The 18,497-nt window shown below is 42.5% G+C and overlaps 1 protein-coding gene across 1 annotated transcript in view; it reads left to right on the forward strand.

The window, feature by feature from the left end:
* LOC135527388 (MORN repeat-containing protein 1-like) overlaps window positions 1–2,676 on the forward strand; it is a 78,593-nt gene extending 75,917 nt beyond the window's left edge. The window contains exon 14 of the mRNA XM_064955902.1: window positions 2,169–2,676. Coding sequence (XP_064811974.1) covers window positions 2,169–2,311 — 143 coding nt within the window. The 3' untranslated portion in view covers window positions 2,312–2,676. The remainder of the gene's footprint in view (window positions 1–2,168) is intronic.
* Window positions 2,677–18,497: the final 15,821 nt, after the last annotated feature.

An 18,497-nucleotide genomic window follows, 5' to 3' on the forward strand; every position in this document is an offset into this window, starting at 1 on the left:
ATTTGAAAAATGGTGGAATTGCCCTTTAACATCTGAAAAATGTGAGGGGGCACGTGCCCTTGTGCCCCCTATGGGCATGACTCTTCTGCCAAGTGATATTAAGTCAGACCTGCCCTATGGTCAAGGTAAAGCCTTTTGCTCATTTTCAAAAATTGAAACTTTCTTTCAGACCCCTGGCAACAAAGTGGAAAGCAAATCAAAAAATTAAAGGAACGTATAAGGCAAGTGTTTAACAGATAATAACAGAGCGGAGCTTCCTACAGCATTTCCATTACCCTCTCCTTTCACAGTGTTTCATGTATAAAAAGACTCATAAATATATGGGGGGATATGAAATTAGATTGGTGACGACCATGCAGAAACTGAGCACCTGTCCGCCCATATCCCTTCCCCTCTGAAGTAACCTGCATGCTGGAGTTTTATTTCCAGTGCTGTAGACCTCTGTGGATGTTTTCCTTGGTCTTCTCTGGGAGCATTGTGGCGAGGAGCAGGGAACAGGCAGCAGCTCTGTAATTTTGCGTTCCTCCTGCTTTTGGAACTAAAGATGCTCTCTTCTCTTCAGTTTTTTTGTAGATTTATTTTTCCTTAATGATATTTCCAGCCTTGCCTAAGGACACACTATCTAAGATGGAGGATCAAACACAATACGAAGTTTGAGAAATCTCACTCTGCATTATGTTTAACTAGCATAACTAGCATTTAAGTAGCATACTGTCTGCTTGCACGTTCAACCAATTGTGAACAAAAAAAGTGAAAATTAGACGTTCCCCTAGTTACTTATGCATGGTATATGAGTTGTACATAGTTTATCTATACGAAATATACAATGCAAAATAATTTGACTTGCACTTTAAGTTAAGAATATTCTCCGAACTGTTTTAGATTTTGCCTTTTATACCCTCTTACATGCACGCACCCACACACACAAAACTCTCCTTCAGCAAGTCATTCAGCCAGCGACGGTGATATTTCATACGTCAGGGGACATGTGTGGCGGGCCCATAACTCAGGAAGTGGTGCTTATGTTCGGGGAGCCTACCCGCTATAGATACTATACCCCCTAAGCTTACAGACCTGATTCCTCTATCCCATAACACTACCTTTGCCGCTGTGTGGAGGCATGCTATACGTCCCAAATTGCACCCTTTTCACTAGTGCACAATTTTTTTTTACTAGAGCCCTATGGGGGCTATATAGTGCCCTGGTCAAAAGTAATACACTACATAGGGAATAGGGTGCTATTTGGGATGCACCATGATGAAGTGATAGCCCGGAGGAAGAATGCCTGCCCCACGGTAAAACGATCGCCTGGCTGCCACTGCTGCTGAGCTCTCTGTGGACTAGAGCGGTTGGCCAGAGGACAACAGCTGAGGAACCTATCGGCCTAGAGGGCCAGGGCTCTGATGTCTTTGTGCCATGTTAACCCAGCGGATTTACAGGACACAGTGTGATGTCATGGGATATGCCCTTTCAGCTGTGATAGTCCCCTCTCTCTCCGCCTCGCTCTTTCTGGTGAGTATATACGCAAGGCGGATTGACTTTTTTTTTTATTTCACCTTTATTTAACTAGGCTAGTCAGTTAAGAACAAATTCTTATTTACAATAACGGCCAACCCCTGCCAAACCTGGATGACGCTGGGCCAATTGTGCGCCGCCCTATTACCAGAGGACAAAGGAAGAAAGAAAGTGAACTCAGATGTGATCTTTCTGCACATGTGGCGAACCATTTGCTTCTGAACAGCCTTTCTATCTGTGCAATCGCTGTGGTACTGCATTGCCTATGTGCTGTCATTCATGGTTTGATTTCATTCATGGAATCCAACATAAAGCATGAACTCAACCAGCTATAGTTAGCATTAGCTCCATCATTTTCTTCAGGGACTAAAGGATATTTAATCCAGATCAAAAATGATTGTGTTGATACCGTTAAACATTATGGAAATGTAACTGTCCCCTCGTCTCAGACAAGGTCATATCACTGCAGCAGCCAACGCCAACCTTCTGTATCAAACAAAGTCCCTTTGACCCCAGGGAGCACAGAGTCTGAAGCCACCAGCCAACCTGTTAACCCATTGACGACTAGACCCATATTTCCTCAACCTTTGTGAGTTGGGAGTACAATGTCACTTAATATTTACATTTGAATTGCTTTTTTCTCTCTGCCATAGGTGAATATGTGATTATGGTGAAAGATGTAACCAACCCACCATTTCAAGGCCAAACCTTACCCCCAGCATTTGCCCTGCTGCGCTTGTTTCCTGCCAAGACCAAAAGTAAAAACAGCCAGACGGACAAAACCAAGAGTAAGTGACGTCCTTCTCAACACGTCAGAGGCTTTCATAGAAGACTTTAGAAGAGAAGCATGACACGTCCTTCAGCACTCAGAACCTCACAATAAACTCTTCAATGGGACATAAACATGTTTGTTCTAGCATCAACTGTCACATCAACTTTGGCATTTATTACTTCAAATTGTTTATACATGGTCATGTTTTCAGTATGGAAGAATCCAGACATGGTTTTAGTGACAGTTGGGAGTTTTCCTCATTGATACAGAGCAGCAGAGTTTATACTTTACTGTAAATGCCCTAAATTATTCTAATACGGTTCTATATGATTGGAAACAGCCTCATTTAACCTCAAATAAAAATGAGTGAAATAAAAATGACTGGTGAATGACAATTACTCAACGTCCAGCCTGGCCTCAAAGAATAGACATAACATAGTAACTGTAAATCTCTGACCCGCCAATTAGTATGATATGTTACATTCTGTCATCAGAAGGTTACTTAAGCCAAATGGGTCGTTCCGGGAATTTTAAAGGTCGACTTTGGGCACGAACAACTGAACAACCACCCCTTTCTCAATATTCAAACAGAAATAGGGTGTGCCTTTGGTGGTTTGTCTGTATCATTCTGGTCATGTGAGCCACAACAGACGTAGCTAATTTGTTAGCTAAGCTAGCCAGTAACTCCCTCAGTATGTGTTGACGTCATTTCACAGGATTAGTTTTTGGACTGAAGCTGTAGAGATTGGTAAGAAAGGGCACTTCTGTAGCCAAATATCTTATTCATATTTTTTGTTTGTTTTTAAACATTAAATGACCTGGTATGAGGGTCAAATCAAATTTATTTATATAGCCCTTCTTACATCAGCTGATATCTCAGTGCTGTACAGAAACCCAGCCTAAAACCCCAAACAGCAAGCAATGCAGGTGTAGAAGCACGGTGGCTAGGAAAAACTCCCTAGAAAGACCAAAACCTAGGAAGAAACCTAGAGGAACCAGGCTATGCGGGGTGGCCAGTCCTCTTCTGGCTGTGCCGGGTGGAGATTATAACAGAACATTGCCAAGATGTTCAAATGTTCATAAATGACCAGCAGGGTCAAATAATAATAATCAAGTAGTTGTCGAGGGTGCAACAAGTCAGCACCTCAGGAGTAAATGTCAGCTGGCTTTTCATAGCCGATCATTGAGAGTGTCTCTACCGCTCCTGCTGTCTCTAGAGATTTGAAAACAGCAGGTCTGGGACAGGTAGCACGTCCGGTGAACAGGTCAGGGTTCCATAGCCGCAGGCAGAACAGTTTAAACTGGAGCAGCAGCACTGCCAGGTGGACTGGGGACAGCAAGGAGTCATCATGCCAGGTAGTCCTGCGGCATAGTCCTAGGGCTCAGGTCCTCAGAGAGAGAGAAAGAAAGAGAGAATTAGAGAGAGCATACTTAAAAAATGACACAGGACACCAGATAATACAGGAGAAGTACTCCAGATATAACATGGTGCATTGATTAGTTATACAGTTTAAAGGCTTTATTTTTGCGGTTTTGACCAAAGTAGACCTTTAACTCTTTGACACATACGAACACACAGGTGATCATTAGACAGTGGTCCCTGCAGCGTACGCTCAAACCGGTGTGATTAGAACACTTATTTAGAATGTCCCCTTACGATTGATACAACAGTCAGCGTTTGAGCTGGTTACACTGTTTTTTTCACAGAATTGTTTTGGCACAAACACAGTCTTTACAATGTTATGTCCTCAAATGTTCAGACATTCACAGGAGTAGAGACCGCATAACACAATTCTCTTCCAAACTGGAAAATGTAGGCTACATTAGTCGTAGCGCTAACTGAGGTAAGAGTGACTTCACTAAAGCGGTCATATTTAGCTAACTCTCGGCTGACAGAAATCATAATATGAATGAACTAATAGCAATTACTATTTACAATTTATCACATCACGGATGACCTCACCATTGATCAAAATAATTGAGTAAAACACGTTCTAAAAATTGAAAGTAATCTGATGATGTGTAGTTTATGCGTGCCACCATATTTGTTTTTTTCGCGTCAAAGATAAGATAAGAGGTTACAAGATAAGTTGGGTTTGTTTGCAGTATGCATGTTGAAGGGGGTGTGTCATCTACCATCATTTATTTACATAATTTATTTACATCATTCACTTCCGGAAGTTTACTCGAAAGATGAGCGAACCATCCCTTCACCTCGTTTTGTGATAACATCTTTGGACTGACAGACGTTTACATGACAATCAGAATGCATTGTATGATGTCAACAAACATGGTGCCACACATAGCTGGCAATTAGCTTGGCATTAGCTCATCATAATCAGTACAACTTTCACATGTGGCCATTACAATCTATGCAATAATCGGAATGCATGTTTTGTCACCAGTACTTGAAAACATGTTAATAAAACAGTAAATACATTATGATGCATACATACATACTTGCATACAGTGGGGCAAAAAAAGTATTGTCAGCCACCAATTGTGCAAGTTCTCCCACTTAAAAAGATTAGAGGCCTGTTATTTTCATCATAGGTACACTTCAACTATGACAGACAAAATGGAGAAAAAAATCCAGAAAGTCACATTGTAGGATTTTTAATGAATTTATTTGCAAATTATGGTGGAAAATAAGTATTTGGTCACCTACAAACAAGCAAGATTTCTGGCTCTCACAGACCTGTAACTTCTTCTTTAAGAGGCTCCTCTGTCCTCCACTCGTTACCTGTATTAATGGCACCTGTTTGAACTTGTTATCAGTATAAAAGACACCTGTCCACAACCTCAAACAGTCACACTCCAAACTCCATTATGGCCAATACCAAAGAGCTTTCAAAGGACACCAGAAACAAAATTGTAGACCTGCATCAGGCTGGGAAGACTGAATCTACAATAGGTAAGCAGCTTGGTTTGAAGAAATCAACTGTGGGAGCAATTATTAGGAAATGGAAGACATACAAGACCACTGATAATCTCCCTCGATCTGGGGCTCCACGCAAGATCTCCCCCCGTGTGGTCAAAATTATCACAAGAACGGTGAGCAAAAATCCCAGAACCACACGGGGGGACCTAGTGAATGACCTGCAGAGAGCTGGGACCAAAGTAACAAAGCCTACCATCAGTAACATACTATGCCGCCAGGGACTCAAATCCTGCAGTGCCAGACATGTCCCCCTGCTTAAGCCAGTACATGTCCAGGCTCATCTGAAGTTTGCTAGAGAACATTTGTATGATCCAGAAGATGTCATGGGAGAATGTCATATGGTCAGATGGAACCAAAATATAACTTTTTGGTAAAAACTCAACTTGTCGTGTTTGGAGGACAAAGAATGCTGAGTTGCATCCAAAGAACACCATACCTACTGTGAAGCATGGGGGTGGAAACATCATGCTTTGGGGCTGTTTTTCTGCAAAGGGACCAGGATGACTGATCTGTGTAAAGGAAAGAATGAATGGGGCCATGTATCGTGAGATTTTGAGTGAAAACCTCCTTCCATCAGCAAGGGAAGATGAAACGTGGCTGGGTCTTTCAGCATGACAATGATCCCAAACACACCGCCCGAGCAACGAAGGAGTGGCTTCGTAAGAAGCACACATGTCCAAAGTTATTATTAGTAAGGAAAACAACAATGAAGGCAATGCGGGTGCCAGGCGGAAAAGTCATGCAAATTATGTTCTGACTGGAGATGCGCAAATGTCTGCATGCTTGATCTGGGGAAGTGCTTGGGCTCTCCTTGAAGAGAGAAGTTTATCTGGCTCAGTAATGCCTCAAACGTAAATTGTCCGTGAAATGGGCTACTTCTATGTGAATTAATGAGGAGGCGGAACACACCTCAATTCAAACTGTTGTTAGAAAATAAAACTTGTTAGAAAATAATTTGAAATCGACAGGTTGAAACATAGCCTATGAATAATTAGCAGGCAGCGTGCCTTGGTTTGAGGACAGCCTGGGTTAACTGTCCTGTTACGTAACAATCACATTTTAGAACACATTCTGACATCACGTGCATAACAAAACTCACACTGGGGTGACCGTTAGAAATATTTGGAACTCAGGTGTGAAGCCTGTTATATTAAAATATAATAAAAGCCTGTTATGTTAAATGAAGTGCCCTTTAATATAGACCACATGGGGATTTTTTCCATATTAAAACTCTCATTTTAATATGGTAAAACTATTCCTTTAAAAAAAATATATATATAAAGAAATGTTGAACATAGTTAAATCATAGTTCTACTCTTTTTGTAACTTTTGGGGATTTATGGCTGATTTTAAGATGAAATCATCAACCCTGTTACTTTATTTGGCTGTTAATATGTGTAACAGTATAATTTTAAACCGTCCCCTCGCCCATACCCGGGCGCGAACCAGGGACCCTCTGCACACATCAACAACAGTCAACCTCGAAGCGTCGTTACCCATCGCTACACAAAAGCCACGGCCATTGCAGAACAAGGGGAACTACTACTTCAAGGTCTTAGAGCAAGTGACGTCACCGATTGAAACGCTATTTAGCGCACACCGCTAACTAAGCTAGCCGTTTCACATCCGTTACATATGCAATTACTATAGTCATTTTTTTATTTAACCTCTTGAGATGTGAAAATTGTTGTTTTTTTTTAAGTTGAATATGTGCTCTTTATGTCAGAATGTTTTTGGTTTTTAAATGACCCGAAAACAAAAGGAGGGAGGTTAGTCGGGGAGGATAGGTGGGCATATAACGCAAACGTCTTGGAACCCAAAAGTTGCGTGTTCGAATCACAAAACAGACAACTTTAGCGTTTTAGCTAATTAGCAACTTTGCAACTACTTACTATTTTTTAGCTACTTTGCAACTTAGCATGTTAGCTAACCCTTCCCCTAACCTTAACTACCAACCCTAACCGTAACCCCTAACCTTAACCCCGAACCCAAACCCCTAGCCTAGCTTACATTACCACAACAAATTCGTAACATATCATACGTATTGCAATTTCGTAACATATTATACAAATTGCAATTCGTAACATATATGAATTGTAGTTTGTAACATATCATACGACATGGATAATTGAAATTCACAAATTAATACATACCATACGAAACATGATATATCATACTAAATGGAGGGAGACAGGTTTACGTTTGTGTACCTGAGATAAGATTGCAACAACGGCAACGCTGCTAGGGATTGAGGTTATTCCAGGGCTGTGTGTGTTTATTTTCACTCGTTATACATGTGCTGAACGGTGTCATTCCTGAGAAATGTTAATTTTAGCATGTTTGAAAGACCAGGATGTCAGACTACTACAGTCAATGAAAAATAAAGTATATGATAATAATTGGCGTGAGAGGAAGGGGGATAACACCATAAGTACTTATACTGAGTGAAAGATATTTTTAAGTAATTTAACCTTGTACCAGCTATTTACAAGCTAATGGGAGGAAACATGCTCTCATGGAGAGGCATCATTTATGGACGTGTTACCCAATTCTGTTCTCAAGGTATGCCTGTATATTGTTGTTCCACTCCTGGACTGTGTCATGTGCAGCTCGTTAACGTTGGATCGGGTCGAGCTGAGAACCTAAATCACAGCTGACATTAACCTTGTGCTGGAATTCCCCCCTGTGTTTCTCTCCAAAGGAAGAGCAATAGCTTATAACAGACTGCATTTGAACCCCTGCCTCGGTTCAAGTGTTCGGCTCTAATGAAAGTAATTGGACTCAATTAGATTTAAAAGTTTAATAATGCCCCGTAATGAAACGCAAGGATAAATAGCATGTGCACCTCACTGCTTGGAAAACAACAACATGTTTAGTAATTAGGTTTTTAGTGTTCCCACATGACTGGTGCCCCCAAGGTACAACACTAGAAGTTATGCTGGCTCAGTTATTGCAATACTTAAATAAAATGTATTCATCCTTCCCTCTGATCTATTCAGTTATTTATACATGCATTCGGATAAATAATTGAGGATACGCCATGACATGGTAAATCATAATTGTGAAATGAAATGTACAACTCCTACGTAGATATCATGTATTATTGTATAAAAAGGGTGTTGAGTTATCTAAATTCAATTAAACATCTGACAATAGTTAGATAATTATATTGGCACTGCATCAGAGACAGGCCTTTCAATTTAATTTCAGTCAAGACGTTACAGATTGCCTCAAATCCAGAAGTGGATCAATCATGTGACTATTGAGTAGCCAATCAAACTGCACAATAGTTGGCGGTGGATAAGTCACCTGTTTAATGTGTAGCCAATCAGATTGCACATGGTCCTGTGGTCTGATGAGACCAAGATAAACTTATTTGGTTCAGATGGTGTGTGGCGGCAACCAGGTGAGGAGTACAAAGACAAGTGTGTCTTGCCTACAGTCAAGCATAGTGGTGGGAGTGTCATGGTCTGGGGCTGCATGAGTACTGCCGGCACTGGGGAGCTACAGTTCATTGAGGGAACCATGAATGCCAACATGTACTGTGACATACTGAAGCAGAGCATGATCCCCCTCCCTTCGGAGACTGGGCCTCAGGGCAGTAGGGGCAGTATTCCAACATGATAACAACCCCAAACACACCTCCAAAACGGCCACTGCCTTGCTAAAGAAGCTGAGGGTAAAGGTCATGGACTGACCAAGCATGTCTCCAGACCTAAACCCTATTGAGCATCTGTGGGGCATCCTCAAACGGAGGGTGGAGGAGTGCAAGGTCTCTAACATCCACCAGCTCCGTGATGTCGTCATGGAGGAGTGGAAGAGGACTCCAGTGGAAACCTGTGAAGCTCTGGTGAACTCCATGCCCAAGAGGGTTTAGGCAGTGCTGGAAAATGATGGTGGCCACACAAAATATTGACACTTTGGGCCCAATTTGGACATTTTCACTTGGGGGTGTACTCACTTTTGTTGTCAGCGGTTTAGACATTAATGGCTGTGTGTTGAGTTATTTTGAGGGGACAGTAAATTTACACTGTTATACAAGCTGTACACTCACTACTTTACATTGTAGCAAAGTGTCATTTCTTCAGTGCTGTCACATGAAATGCTATAATGCTATCCTATAATGTTTTCTTACAAAGAGAAAAGTATGCGCACTTCTGTGACTCATAAAAGGGGCGTGTCTGTAGCATGGTACTTCTCATTTCCCACTCTGGGGTAATGTGATGGGCTGTCACTGCTAACTCGCTGTAGCCCTGGAGGTCCATCCATCTGTAGTAAGTACGAAACAGGGTGCATAGGCCAATTCATTGACAACTTCGCCTTTTAGCTTGCTTACATAGAGCGGGTACTACCTGTTTTCTGAACTTGGTCCATAACGTGGCTCGAGCACTATCACAAGGTGCTGAAACCCCCTATTCTTCTCAACCACCAATAATGAGCACATATCCGCAGCTATAAACATAACTATTGCTCTTGTAATCAGCTGCGAAGGGCTGCTTGAATTCAGAATCATCTGCAAAGGGCTGAATGAAGAGTGGAGGATTTGGTCTTGCTCCGGTGGTAGGAATACTTGGTTTAAATGTGTAATTATTATTATTTATTCAAAACAACAACCCTTTTTCCTCCCAAATTTCATCATATCCAATTGGTAGTCACAGTGTTGTCCCATCTCTGTAACTTCTGAGAGAGAGAGAGAGCCATGCATCCTCCAAAACACGACCCCTCCAAGCCGCACTGCTTCTTGACACGCTGCTCGCTTAATCCGGAAGCCAGTCGTGTTGGAGGAAACTCCATTACAGCTGGTGACTGAAGTCAGCATGCATGTTCCCGGCCGCCACAAGGAGTCGCTAGAGCGCGATGAGACAAGGACATCCCAGCCTGCCAAACCTTTCCCTAACCCAGACGATGCTGGGCAAATTGTGCACCGCCTCATGGGTCTCCCGGTCGCGGCCTGCTGCGACACAGCCTGGAATCAAACCCTGCTCTGCAGTGCCTTAGACCACTTGGCCACTCAGCTGGTCCCTAAATATGTCAACTTGTTTAAGGTGTTGGCAGCTATTGTAGGCTATTGTCATTGAGCGCTGGCAACATACACTCTCTTTCCATCACTGTTGTAATCTACTGAGAAGCCAAAATATTCCCAAACCGGAGATTTAATAGATAATGGAGCTAGCTATTTTTTTTCTGCGATGTGTTTTGCACTGAAGTCCACAAGCAAGGGAAAAGGTGAGAAGGAGACCGCGTAGATAGTTGCGAAAATTAATTATATATACAACGAGCAAATGTATCATGCTGTTTTTATGTGGCTGCTATGAAAATGTATTGTGTACTTGTGATCAGGGTGAATTCAGTCTGGCGATTCTGTTGAAAAATGTTTCTTAAACGGAAGAAACGGAACAAATTGGGGATAAACATATTTCCAATTTGTCCAATGGAAACTATCATTTGCCACTGTTGGACTAATGATTACACTCTAGATCAGCTAGATGCTGGCAAGAGTGTGCAAGGCAGTATTGAATGTGTCTGTCACCTTGATTACTCAAAATGATTTCGACCTGTGCACCTACTTTGTAAACGTTCTTTCATAGGCTAGGTTGTAGCAACCTCATGATGGGTGAATGGAATATGAATAACAGCCATCCAAAATATGCTGCAATAGAAATAAGCCCATGCTCATAAAAACAATAATCATCCTCCCTCATCTTAAACGGCACCGATCGCCACTACTTTGTGGAGCATTGGGAGTACCTTTGGCTATAGGCTTGTTAGCTGCTGCTCATTCTTTCCAGTACTGTTTTAAAGGCGCTTTAAATTGAATGTGTTGTTATTATTATTAGCTGTGTTGTTTGCTGCTGCTTGGTTTGTTTTGTTGCTGTGTGGTTTTTACATTTGGTTGTTGTGCTCTGTCTTGGATCTCAAGATGATGTGTTAGATGCTCGTTTCAGTAAAGATCAGGCATGCTTACTTTAAGGAGCACAGACAATGCCCCCTGTTGGAAAGGTACTAGGTAGTACACATAATTACAAATTCTTCAAATCTGTGTTTTCCTCAAGTCTAAATCCTCTTGGAAAGGTCTCTGTGTAGTCGTGGATGGCTAAGCTTTCACACCACATTCCCTCTGTCACATTTAGAGTGTAGCCTTATGTACAGCCATTATATACAATCAGCAACTTGCCTCAAATTATATCTGCTTTTAGAGGCGGATTTTATACAATCGCTCTAGATGTCAAGCCCCAAAGGTACATTAAAGCTTTGTTCACACTGGCAGTTTGAAGTGACTCAACAAAAAAAATGCATATCCAAATCAGATCTTTTTCCTGCAGTCTGAACAGCCAAAAAGCACATGGAATCGGATATTTCAAGCCACCACCTTCATAGTAATTGTTGTCACCTTAGCTTGCAAGTTGCTACACAACAACTTCTGAGTGAGAGGAAACATGAGCACCATCACCAATCATTCTATGCCACTGCACACACACCCACAATTAGCATGACAACTAGTGTGGCCATATCAGCAAATGACTACCAATCTGATTTGGACAGGCAGTATTCCAAAACCGATTTTAAAAATCGAAACTTATTTGAGCATTAAGGCCTGCAGTGTGAACAAGTCTTAAGTCTCAGCTGTCTGATTTAACTTAATCCTTTGTCACATTGTTGTATAGGTAAGATAATAATCACTGTACATTGTCTTTGCTTAAATACCATTTTTCCCACCCTTCTCTATCAAACATTTTGTATGGCAATGCAACAGATATTTTGAGTATGTATCACTTCCACCGACTACAACCGGCTGAATCTGAAATTATTTTTCACTCATGTCTGGCCCTTCCTGCAGCCCCCCCCTAGCCCTTTATCCTTGCCCCCCCTTCATCCTGCAGATGTTGGCTTGACTTTGTGGTTTGTCATTTCAGCACAAAGCGTGCTCTGTTGATCAGGAACACTGGAAGAAAGGGGCTGGCACTGGGTTGGCCGGCTGCCAGCATAATCTGTCCTAGACAGCCGCCCAGAGCGCAAGGGGGGCGGGCAGAGGCTCACTCTCAACAGCCTTCCTCACTCTCACTCCCACCCCTGCTAGCCTCACTACCACCAGCCAGTTTCAATGAATGTGGTCTGTGCCCATTGCCCGGGTATGCAGATCTCAACATGGCAACCCCATCGCGAGACAGAGAAGCCAACTCCGTCGACTGCAGTGTCCTTATTTTGCTTCTGAGAGAAGGAAATGTTCTTAGTATGGAAATGGAACAATGAAAGCTGTCTGGCTCGTAGGATCAATTTAGAACATTTGTATTCATTAGTCATCTAGCTAGGGTCCTAGTGGAAACACAAAACAGGCCTCCCTCTACCTGACAACAAAGATATGTCTTCTCTGTGGTGCTGCATAGGCTATGGGTACCACTGTTTACATAGAGTATGTTCAGAAATGACTAAATGCTACATTTATACTGTGAATGTGTATGTATGTATGTGTATATATATATATAAAATGGGTCTATAGTTTTTTATGAAACTATTCTCTGTGGAGTATGTGCAGTGTGGAATCAGGTTAACATGACCAGGTGGAAAATCCAGTACAGCCACAGTTTACTGCTTTGCCATGGAAACGGGGGATGTGCTAATCAGAAAAACATGCAGTGTGGTGCAAAGGCCTGAAACACTTCATGCAAATTCAAAGGAATCACACAGGCTCAGTTCTGAAGTATTTAACCGCACTGCTAATAGCCGTTAAGAGACCTCTGTATGCTATGCGTCGTTTAGAAATGGCTGATATGTGTGTTCAAAATCTCCATTGTCAAACACGCTATAGTTGGCAAGTCTGACTTCACCCCAACTTTGCAGGCTCGACTCTTACTTTGGCCTGCATGTTTTAAACTTGGTGTTATGAGTTGAACAGCTGTGGCAGAGTTAGAGACAATGGTGTATTCTCAAACATGCCTGCACAAATCCAGAGCCTGGGGAAGATTTATCGGTCCCAGAGACGGCAGCAATGAGATGCTGTCATCTCCTGGCTCCTGGCCGTACTATCGCTGGATCGGACGGAGGTGAAATCGGGCCATGGTCTGCTCTCGCACCCCCACTGGCCCACATTGCAAAGGGCAGGAGGTGCCCCTGCCAGAGCCTGCCAAACTCACACTGACTCAGGAAATGGCACGCTAGCCTGGCTAACTGAGAGGCCTGTTAGCCCCACACTAGCTAGCATAGAGGACTGTTATCTTAGGCTAGGTACAGTAGTTGCTAGGATAACGTTATGTTAGCAGCATGTTTAGCTGTGGGGCGTTGTTAGCCAATGTTAGTGGAGTAGATAAGAGTTAACTTATGCAAGCAGGACAGCATGCTCACTTGGCTGGAAGAGTAGCATGCTAGCCCAGACTAGTGACTAATGCAGGGATGGTGAATTCCAGTCCTCGGGGGCCACACCTTTGCCCCAGTCCCACACCTGACTCCAATAATCAACTAATCATGGTCTTCATTTTAGAATGCAATTAGTTTAATCAAGTGTGTTAGCTTTAGGGCTGGGAGAGAAGTATGATACCAATCTGGCCCCCAAGGATTTGAGTTGCATATTCCTGGCCTAATAAATTAGTGGAGGCCAGTAAGAGTTGTGTGCTTTTCTGGCTTGCAGCAATCTATAAGCCCCAGCTGTGCTATAATTATTATTTTCTGTGTATGACTGAGGTTTGTAGTGCTTTTAAATCCAGACCGTCATTAAACTTGTTAAGAGATTACCTTTCATAATGCTATTTGGCCATACCAGTATAGGATGAGAGCCCACAGATGAGGGGATTTTTTGTTGTTGTTGGAACATGCTTGTTAAAATGTACACACAAATGTGCCTCATATATTCAAGTCTGGCCTGAAAAGTGTGTGATGTTATCATAGCCCTCCGTGCTGCCCAGCAACAGACAAGGCGGCAAAGTGAATCACCAGGAGGACCATCTGGGGAGCTGAATGCTCCATGCTGTGCCAAACTGCGGTAAAATAACTCACCATCATGCTGCCCTCAGATAGAGGGAGAGAGGGGTGGTGCACATTGAATATTTTCTGTAATAGATGCTCCCCTCCCCCATTCTACCCTCTGTCTGGTCTGCGTGACTGTCTGTCTGTCTGTGTATGGCTTGCTGAATGGATGTCTGCTCCACTGTATTTTTCCCCATGGACACTTGGGAAGCCTGCATTATTTTGTCACCCTGCAGTCTCTATCAAAGTTCTCTCTCCCCTGGATTGTGATGGACTCTCACTTCAACCCAGAATGAGTGTGTCCCAAATGGCACCATATTCCCTATATAGGCTGCATTTACACAGGAAGCCCAATTCTGATAATGTTAACCAACTAATTGGTCTTTTAACCAATCAGATCTTTCACATCAGATTTTTCCAGATATGATCTGATTGGTCAAAAGGCCAATTAGAGAAAGAACTATCAGAATCGGGCTAGCTGTGTAATCGCAGCCTTAGTGCACTACTTTTGACTCAGACCCTAAGGTGTCTTGAGGCCTCATTTATCGAAGGTGCGTGCCCACGACAAATGCTTTAAACCTTGCAGGCACCAGTTTTCCCGCAAAGGTTGGTATTTATAAAAATTTAACTTGAGAGGAAAGGGTAAGTATCTCCACGCAAATCTCAGACAATGCGTAAGCATAAGTGGTTGATCAACTGTTTTGCAAAAAAATATTGTCATTTTGTGGAAAATGTAGGTTTTTCTTGAATAGACAATCAGTTGCAGAATGCACTGCCATTGTTTGGCACTCGCTATATGCATTTTTTGTTTGAAACTTTTTCAAACCGAAAAAATATGAAAACAGTCTGCCCATACGTCTACAGAAAAGTGATAAAATGAAATTGTGCTTTCTTTTAGGAACTGTCATGTCCCACTTCCAACATCTCCAAATCATACAGCAAACCAGGCATTTTTGTCACCAAAAAGGTGAATGAAAGGGACCGTTTTCCAGGTGGGGTTATAATGCTTGTTTACTAGCACAAATAGTATTGCTTTTATTTAGCAATGAAAGCATGTTAGATAAATCCCAATAATTATTTGCATACGCAAATCCTAGAATCTCCGGTTGATACAATGTCAAAAGTAGTGCACTTTGTAGGGAATAAGGTGCCATTTGGGATGAAAACACTGACGTGACTCAGTGCAACCAGACTGCCTTCTCCAGACCAGCTTGACTAGGGTGCTGTCATCCTCCACTGACTAATGTATTGGAGCAGGATCACAAGACTAGAGCATCGCTTACTTCATTCAATCGCTTCATTCACTGTTGGCACAAAGATGTAGGCCACAGATTGGAGAAAAAGTTAATCATTCATGTTGTTTAGGTCATGAAATGGGCAGGCAGTGATGGAATGGTATGACTATGGTCGTCTATAATTATGTTTGTTAATATTCTAACAGTGACTTTAAGGGTGCAATATGCAAATTTGTACGAAATATGACAAAATTCACATAGACATGTGAGTTATAGATCTGGCATTCTCATTGAAAGCGAGTCTGATAAGTGTTCTCTGTGCACTTTTTTGATGCTTCCCTACCTTAGTTCTTGCTTCTTTAAACTTTCGGTAAGTTTCAAAGAAATAAAATAATATTTGTCACATGCACCTAATACAGTGAAATGCTTACTTACAAGCCCTTAACCAGAAATGCAGTTAAGAAAATAAGTGTTAAATAAGTGTTCACTAAAATAAAGTACCATTTTTAAAATAATAACAAAAATAACAGTATATATACAGGGGTTACCGATACAGAGTCAATGTGCAGGGGCACAGGTTAGTTGAGGTAATGTGACTATGCATGGATAATAAATCAATCAATCAATCAAATGTATATATAAAGCCCTTCTTACATCAGCTGATGTCAAAGTGCTGGACAGAAACCCAGCCTAAAACCCCAAACAGCAAGCAATGCAGGTGTAGAAGCACGGTGGCTAGTAAACATTCCCTAGAAAGGCCGGAACCTAGAGAGGAACTAGGCTATGAGGGGTGGCCAGTCCTCTTATGGCTGTGCCGGGTGGAGATTATAACAGAACTAGGCCAAGATGTTCAAATGTTCATAGATGACCAGCAGGGTCAAATAATAATATTCACATTGGTTGTAGAGGGTGCAACAGGTCAGCACCTCAGGAGTAAATGTCAGTTGGCTTTTCATAGCCGATCATTCAAAGTATCTCTACCGCTCTTGCTGTCTCTTGAGAGTTGATAACAGCAGGTCTGTGACAGGTAGCACGTCCGGTTAACAGGGCAGTGTTCCATAGTCACAGGCAAAACAGTTGAAACTGGAGCAGCAGCACGGCCAGGTGGACTGGGGACAGCAAGGAGTCATCAGGCCAGGTAGTCCTGAGGCATGGTCCTCAGAGTGAGAGAGAGAGCATTCTTAAATTCACACAGGACACCGGATAAGACAGAGGAAACTTCAAATATAACAGACTAGCCCCCCGACACAAACTATTGCAGCTGAGACCGGAGGGGTCAAGAGACACTGTGGCCACGTCCGACAATACCCCCGGACCGGGCCAAACAGGCAGGATATAACCCCACCCACTTTCCCAAAGCACAGCCCCCACACCACTAGAGGGATATCTTCAACCATCAACCATCCTGAGACAAGGCCGAGTATAGCCCACGAAGATCTCCCCCTCGGCCCAAACCCAAGAGGGGGCGCCAATCCGGACAGGAAGATCCGTGGCGCACCACTCCTAGGGACAGCATGGAATTGCACCAGTAAGCCAGTGACAGGGTAATAGGGTTTAAGGCAGAGAATCACAGTGGAGAGAGGGGAACGGCCAGGCAGAGACAGCAAGGGTGGTTCGTTGCTCCAGTGCCTTTCCGTTCACCTTCACACTCCTGGGCCAGACTACACTCATTCATATGACCCACTGAAGAGATGAGTCTTCAGTAAAGACTTGAAGGTCGAGACCGAGTCTGCATCTCTCACATGGATAGGCAGACCATTCCATAAAAATGGAGATCTATAGGAGAAAGCCCTGCTTTCAGCTGTTTGCTTAGATGTTCTAGGGACAGTAAGAAGGCTTGCATCTTGTGACCGTAGCGTACGTGTAGGTATGTATGGCAGGACCAAATCAGAAATATAGGTAGGAGCAAGCCCATGTAATGCTTTGTAGGTTAGCAGTAAAACCTTGAAATCAGCCCTAGCCTTAACAAGAAGCCAGTGTAGAGAGGCTAGGACTGGAGTAATATGATCAAATTGTTTGGTTCTAGTCAAGATTCTAGTAGCCGTGTTTAGCACTAACTGAAGTTTATTTAGTGCTTTATCCAGGTAGCCGGAAAGTAGAGCATTGCAGTAGTCTAACCTAGAAGTGACAAAAGCATGGATGAATTTTTCTGCATCATTTTTGGACAGAAAGTTTCTCATTTTTGCAATGTTACGTAGATGGAAAAAAAGCTGTCCTTGAAACAGTCTTGATATGTTCGTTAAAAATGAGATCAGTTACGCCGAGGTCCTTCACAGTTTTATTTTATTTGCCGCGCAACAACTTTTTTAGGATTTTTTGAGATTCGATATATGAATGGGAGATTTGATTTAGGCCGATTTAGTTTTTTATATTTTCTGGGTCAAGGTTTGGCTTTTTCACGAGAGACTTTATTACTGCCACTTTTAGTGAGTTTGGTACACATCCGGTGGATAGAGAGCCGTTTATTATGTTCAACATAGGAGGGCCAAGCACAGGAAGCAGCTCTTTCAGTAGTTTAGTTGGAATAGGGCTGCTGCTCCAGTTTGAACTGTTCTGCCTGTGATTATTATTATTGACCATGCTGGTCATTTATGAACATTTGAACATCTTGGCCATGTTCTGTTATAATCTCCACCCGGCAGCCAGAAGAGGACTGGCCACCCCTCATAGCCTGGTTCCTCTCTAGGTTTCTTCCTAGGTTGTAGCCTTTCTAGGGAGTTTTTCCTAACCACCGTGCTTCTACACCTGCATTGCTTGCTGTTTGGGGTTTTAGGCTGGGTTTCTGTACAGCACTTTGAGATATCAGCTGATGTACAAAGGGCTATATAAATACACTTGATTTGATTTGAATAGGGCCCAGTATGCAGCTTGAAGGTTTAGAGGCCATGATTATTTTCATCAATGTGTCAAGAGAAAAAGTAATAAAAAACTTCAGTAATAAACAGAGAGTAGCAGCAGCGTAAAAATGAGAGTGGGGGGGGGGGCAATGCAAATAGTCTGGGTAGCCATTTGAATAGCTGTTCAGGAGTGTTATGGCTTGAGGGTAGAAGCTGTTAAGAAGCCTTTTTGACCAAGA

This window comes from Oncorhynchus masou, chromosome 33, assembly GCF_036934945.1.
Source record: "Oncorhynchus masou masou isolate Uvic2021 chromosome 33, UVic_Omas_1.1, whole genome shotgun sequence".
Lineage (NCBI taxonomy): Eukaryota > Metazoa > Chordata > Actinopteri > Salmoniformes > Salmonidae > Oncorhynchus > Oncorhynchus masou.